The 6,000-nt window shown below is 41.0% G+C and overlaps 1 protein-coding gene across 1 annotated transcript in view; it reads right to left on the bottom strand.

Moving 5' to 3' along the window:
- The window catches only part of STAT3 (signal transducer and activator of transcription 3), a 50,221-nt gene that overhangs the window by 18,863 nt on the left and 25,358 nt on the right, over positions 1–6,000 (bottom strand). The window contains 3 exon segments of the mRNA XM_015599301.2: positions 2,606–2,704; positions 3,300–3,444; positions 4,367–4,517. Coding sequence (XP_015454787.1) covers positions 2,606–2,704; positions 3,300–3,444; positions 4,367–4,494 — 372 coding nt within the window. The 5' untranslated portion in view covers positions 4,495–4,517.

The following is a 6,000-nucleotide window of genomic DNA, read 5'->3' as shown; positions in this document are numbered from 1 at the left end:
GCGGCACCCGGTGCTGTCAGTGTGGTGCCGAGGAAGCTCTCGCGGAGTTTTACCTGTATCCTCGGCCTTTTCCCTCTAGGTCACCTACCCTATGTACTGCACGAGGAGACCACGTGTCCACTAAAGACATGGTTCCTACCTTCTAAAGCTCATTGTAGATAAGTATGTAAAAAAAATTCTGAACAATTATAACAGCAGATTTTGGGTGCCTATTTAAATGTATGTAGTGTCAAATACATTTCTGTAGGATAATTAAAAAACCATTCTGTCCTGGGGTGAAATGCCATATCAAGAAATATTACTTCAGGGGGAAAAGAAGAGGCTGATACCTTTAAAAGATCAAATAGCACATGAAACTTAAAAATCAAAAGTTTTGTCAAAGTAATAGGACACCTTCTGACCAAAAAAGACCTTATAAAAGCTGCAATGATCAAGACAGTGTAGTACAGATATAGGCTAGAGATCTCAATCAATGAAACAGAATTGAGAATCCAGAAAAGACTTACATACCCAGTGTTCTAAGTTAGAAATTCTCAGGTTTCTTTGATTTCAGAGTTACCGAATCCTTGGCACTATATTCCCTAATCTCTCAAATCAATCTCTAGTGCCACAATCTCTAGTGGCTCAATTTAAGCCCCAACTGTTGATCTTTTGGCCTCTGATCCTTCTCACTTTCAATCTGGTTTCTACACTGCTACCAGAAGTCTCCAAAATCGATCTCAACATGCCGGTTTTAGAGAGCACCGTTCTCTCCCTTCCCCGTGGTCCCTACCCAAGCCCACAGAATACAGACTTCCCTTCGAAGTTTTGAGAAGGCAACCTCAGCCCCTGTTTATTCTCTTCACGGGGGGGTGGGGAGAGGGGGTGTGACTCATCGGTGCAATTGGGAGAAAGACTCTGCGAACATAAAGACCTTCGAAGAACTCAGCACTCAGGCTGGTGCCTCCCTCCTCCCACTCTTGCCTTCCTGGAGCGCACCAGGGGCAGGAGCGAGGGCCTGGCCTCTAAAAGCAATTCTAGGGCCCATCTCTCTGTTCTGTGGGTACGAGTCTCTCTCTGAAGCTCCACATAGATGGCTGGAGAAGTGCTACTCTACAAACCCAATCTCTCCACCCCAGGATCTAACTGGTGCGGGGGAGGAGGGCAGGTATCAGAAAGCCCCTATGGTTACCCATCCAAGCCACACTTTCCAGTCTTGTTTTACCAAACAATACAGCTAATATTTTAACCTATATTCGATTCCCATGTCTATTTCTCAATTGGTACCGCACTTAATAGGGGAAAAGAGATGTGATTAATTTTCACCTACAGAAACCTGCCCCAAATACCTTTGTAAAAACTGTCAATTCCTACTGTTTCCAGGTATAAATATCTCAGCCCAGCACAGACAGATGTCTCACCCAATCTCATAACAACTTAAACCTTCCCTCCCTGTGCTTCAGTCACCCCACACTACCCACTTTTTTTCCCAAATATAGCATGTTTTCACACTCTACCTCCACACGCACTGTCCAGTCAGCCAGGCTTCTTCCCAAGAGCCCCTGAACTCATTCCCTTTCAAACTCATTGCAATTGTTTGCTTTCCTGAGAAACTCTGTTCGACTTTCTTAGGCAAATTACTCACATCCTCCTGTATGCTTTTCTCACTTTGAGTGTCTGTGTACCTACAACCCTAACTCGACTGACAGCCCCGGTAGCAGGTATCATGTCTACTAGTCTTCCTATCTCCTGGTGCTTTACTCATTAAAGACACTTAAGAATATTCCAGATGATGTAAACAGCAAAAATAACAGTGACGCCTGGGTTGGGCCTCAAATGTCCAATTAGTAGCTCTATGTCAAGGACTGCAGACTTTCTCTCTAAGGGTAAGGTGGTAAATATTTTTGGCTTTGTGGGTCATATGGCCTGTCACAAATACTCAGTCCCGCCACTGCAGCATGAAAGCAGCTATAGACAATGCATACATGAATGTGTGTGGCTGTGTCCTAAAAAAACTTCATTTATAAAAATGGGCAGCCTGGAAATATATCGTAGAGAAATCAAAGCATGGATATATAAAGAGAGACATTGGAGTAATATTTATAATGGAAAAAAAATAGAATGAAGAGAATGTCTCTCGAAGGGGGAGTAATTTAATAAATTACAGCAAATCTACACCAGACTGTAATGCAGCAAATAAAGAAAAGAAGTTGGCTTTCTATTACCTAACTTAGAAGGATTTACGTGATACGATATTAAACAAAAAGAGCAAGATGAAGGGAAGTAAACCTATTTACGTATAATGTGTGTGTGTATTTTCTAGTTGATATGAGCCTGAAGAAAGGCATAGACACTAGACTAGTCATGGTGGTTTCTTGGGAAGAAAAAATAAAGAGAGGGAATGAATGACAGCTCAGATTTTTAAAAAACTTTCTTCCTTGTACTTTTCTGTAAGAATTATACACTCAGGAAAAAAATAAACTTATTTTCGTTATAAAAAATTTAAAAATCCAAAACGCCCACTTCTACCCTGGCTGTCGGTGTGCATGCTAACAAACACATGAGAGCAAACGCGTCTTTGTATACAAGCACATCTGCAACAGCGCTGTGCGTTCCCAGCTCTCACCTGGGCTGCAGTGGCTGCAGTTTGGAGGAGGCGAGACTCTTCCCACAGGCACCGGGCCACGATCCGGGCAATCTCCATTGGCTTCTCAAGATACCTGCTCTGTAAGTAGGAGAGAAAGAGAATGAAAAGCAGCGGTGGACTAAGCAGCCGTGGATGGAACTTTGCTAACTTAAAGCTAAATTCCTCTTCAATTGAGTGTTACATTTACTACACGAAACAATAGAACAAAGGCTTCAGAGCCTGGCCGCCATCAGTAGGAGACGATGGGAGAAAAGAAGGCAGGTGTGATGAGCTGTACTACTGTGAAAGACGGCACGGTCCTCTGAGTGTTTGGACAGTAAGTTGTCCTGGGCTTGTAGGGAAGTGACCAGCTATGCCCAGCAGAGTTCAATTATGGTCGAACCTTTAATATTTAAAAGCAAGAGTCATCTTCCTATGAGGGGACCTGGTTAAAACCATGTATCAACATGTTAAGATGATTAACGTAATCACATTATTACTTCGACTGACTAAAGAAGTGAATTTCTTTCTGGTAATGATGCCACCAAGACTTGAGAAGGGGCTAATTACTTTTTCTTTGATTTAAAGTACAAGGTAGGTTCTCATTACTTCTCCAAATGTGAAAAAGAAATACTTCCAGGAAAACCCTACTTAGAAGGTTCAGTTTCTGCTCTTTTTCAGTTTTTCATCACACCTGAAGGAACTGCTTGATTCTTCGCAGATTGTGCTGATAGAGAACATTCGACTCTTGTAGGAAGCGGCTGTACTGCTGGTCAATCTCACCCAAGAGGTTATGAAACACCAAAGTGGCATGTGATTCTTTGCTGGCTGCATAAGCCCTAGGAAAAGGAAGGATAAAGAATGATTTTGAAACACACACAACACACACACACACACACACACACACACACACACACACATCACCAACAGGTAGGAAGAAAAAAACCAAGACAACTCCAATGCTTTCACCTTTCACCCACTCATCATTTTAGATTCATCTTGTTCGGCAACAATAAATATAGTGTAATAATTATTAAAACTTATTCCAGATACTACTACCCACTGTCACAGTCTACACTGATAAAATATTTGAGTGAAATGGACAGATATGCTGTTTTGTTTTAAATTCTCAGTCAACTATGTGGTCAGATTATTGGTAGCAAATAAGAAATCCCGGCATAGGATGGCTGATCTCCAACATCTCTGAATCACCTCTCTGGCCCCTCACCAAATTCTGGAAAAACTAGGTCAAAGGCCTGAATTAAACCAAAACTAATAGGTGGATCTGAACACATTAAAGTGAAGGAAATAGTTGAAATTCTGTACCATTATTTCCTCCGAACAAGTCTATTTCTCCTACTCTGTCTCTTTAATCAAAGGGGAATCAGAAGCAAGGACCCAAACTTCTATCCATGACAGAATTCTCTTTCAGATAAAAAATATTTGTAGCATGTCCCTGAAGTGTAAGAACACAAGAGGCTCTCACCAAGTCAAGGAGATCCAAATCAGCCTTGAAAACATCTACCACCAAACAGGCTATTTCAACGTGCCGAAAGACAGCTGCCTGTGTGTGCTTCTAATGTAGAAAAATGTTTACACAAGACTAAGAGTACCTCTTTATCTTCTGATCTCTTTTACCCCATCACCTATACCCTAAGTTTTTTGATGAAATAGTTAACACAGAGCTCAACTAGAGCAGACCACATCTCTTGTCGTAAACCAAAACCTAACCATTTGGGGAGTTTCTCAAGAAGGGCTTACCAATCTTGACTCTCAATCCAAGGGGCCAGAAACTGCCGCAGCTCCATCGGGAAGCTGTCACTGTACAGCTGATGAAGCTGCTCCAGGTATCGTGTGTCGAGCTGCTGTAGCTGATTCCATTGGGCCATCCTGCTGGAATCAGGGGTCCCAACTGTAAATCAAAGGGTTCATATGGTCACTACAAGCCCCAGGAGGGATAAATAATCTAGAAATAGCTCATCTACCCAACACAGGCACCAGGTCTGTCATTATGGATAAAAGATACTTTGGAAAGGATCCTGCATGTCCCTCCCAGCTCAGAACAACACATATACATTCACAGGCTCTACCTCAGGAACCACAGTTCACAGCTCCTTCTAAACTGAATGGCAATGTGGGCCTGAGGCCAAGTTCTAGAATCCATTATCTACTGGAGGTATACGAAGTTGAAAAATTACTTAACTTCCAGATTTCCATATTCTCATCTATAAAATAGAGATCATAATTCCTACCCCTCAGGACTATTGAGATCCTATGTCTAAAGCACCCAGCTCAGTGCCTAGCACACAGTAGATGCTCAACAGATGTCAGTTCCTTTCCACCCTACACCCCTTTGCAGTGAACTGGTAGGTATATACAGTAAACTGAACTAAGACCAAAATGTAGAGTGTGGATATTCAGGGAGGACAGAGAGTTAATACCAAGACTATAGATTTAAAAGTGTAAGCAAGGATCTGCCTGGAATTCTCCCACTTATCAAAAAGTAATTGTTTTTTAAATTTCTCAGTCTGGGATGAGAAAGAAGAGGAGCTAAATACCAGGCACACAAGTTGTCCCCCAGAGAAATGTTCAGGTATGAGAAACCAATCCAGCTAACCACCTTTAGTCCTCTTTCTGAACAGCTTGGATCATGAAAATAGTGATACAGACCAAGTGGTCTTTAGAAGTTGTAAAAATAACGACAAGTAATAGCCAAAGACTAAGGTATAGACAGGTCAAAGTATACTGAGATGGTTCTCAGGGATAGTGAGAATGTTTAATGAAAGGCCAAACACATACACTAAACTGGATTTCTTGATTTATTTATTTCTCAGAGAAGACTACATGCTACATGCTGAAGCACTGTAACCCTGGTGTGCACTACCCTCAGTAAAAAATCGAAGGCCATTAGAACTCTTAACAACATTCACATTAGGGACAAGTTAAAATCTGCCTCATAGGCTAACAGCATCAGGATCTGATTTGCATAGAAATCTGTATAATATGCCAATTTATGTAGATTATACTGAATACGAATGCACTGAAACTCTGACCTGCCATACTGAAATATGGTAGCCACTAGCCACATGTAGCCAGCCACTGGATACTTGAAATGTGGCTGGTTCAAACTGAGAAATGCCACTGGATTCTTAAGACTTAATAAAAGAAAAAAAAAGTAAAATATCTCATTAGTATTGAAATATTGATAATATTTTGGGATTAAATAAAATATATTATTAAAATGAATTCCACCCATTTCTTTTTACTTCTTTTAATGTGGCTACTGGAAACTTTAACATTACATATGTGACTTGCATTCTACCTTTATTGGACACTGCTGCTCTTATGTAACCAAAAAACTATGATTCTTCTAATAAAGGATTTAAAGAAATAGA

Source organism: Pteropus alecto, unplaced genomic scaffold (assembly GCF_000325575.1).
Source record: "Pteropus alecto unplaced genomic scaffold, ASM32557v1 scaffold98, whole genome shotgun sequence".
NCBI lineage: Eukaryota > Metazoa > Chordata > Mammalia > Chiroptera > Pteropodidae > Pteropus > Pteropus alecto.
Note: the sequence above shows the minus strand (reverse complement) of the source record. Positions and strands in the feature narration are given on the sequence as shown.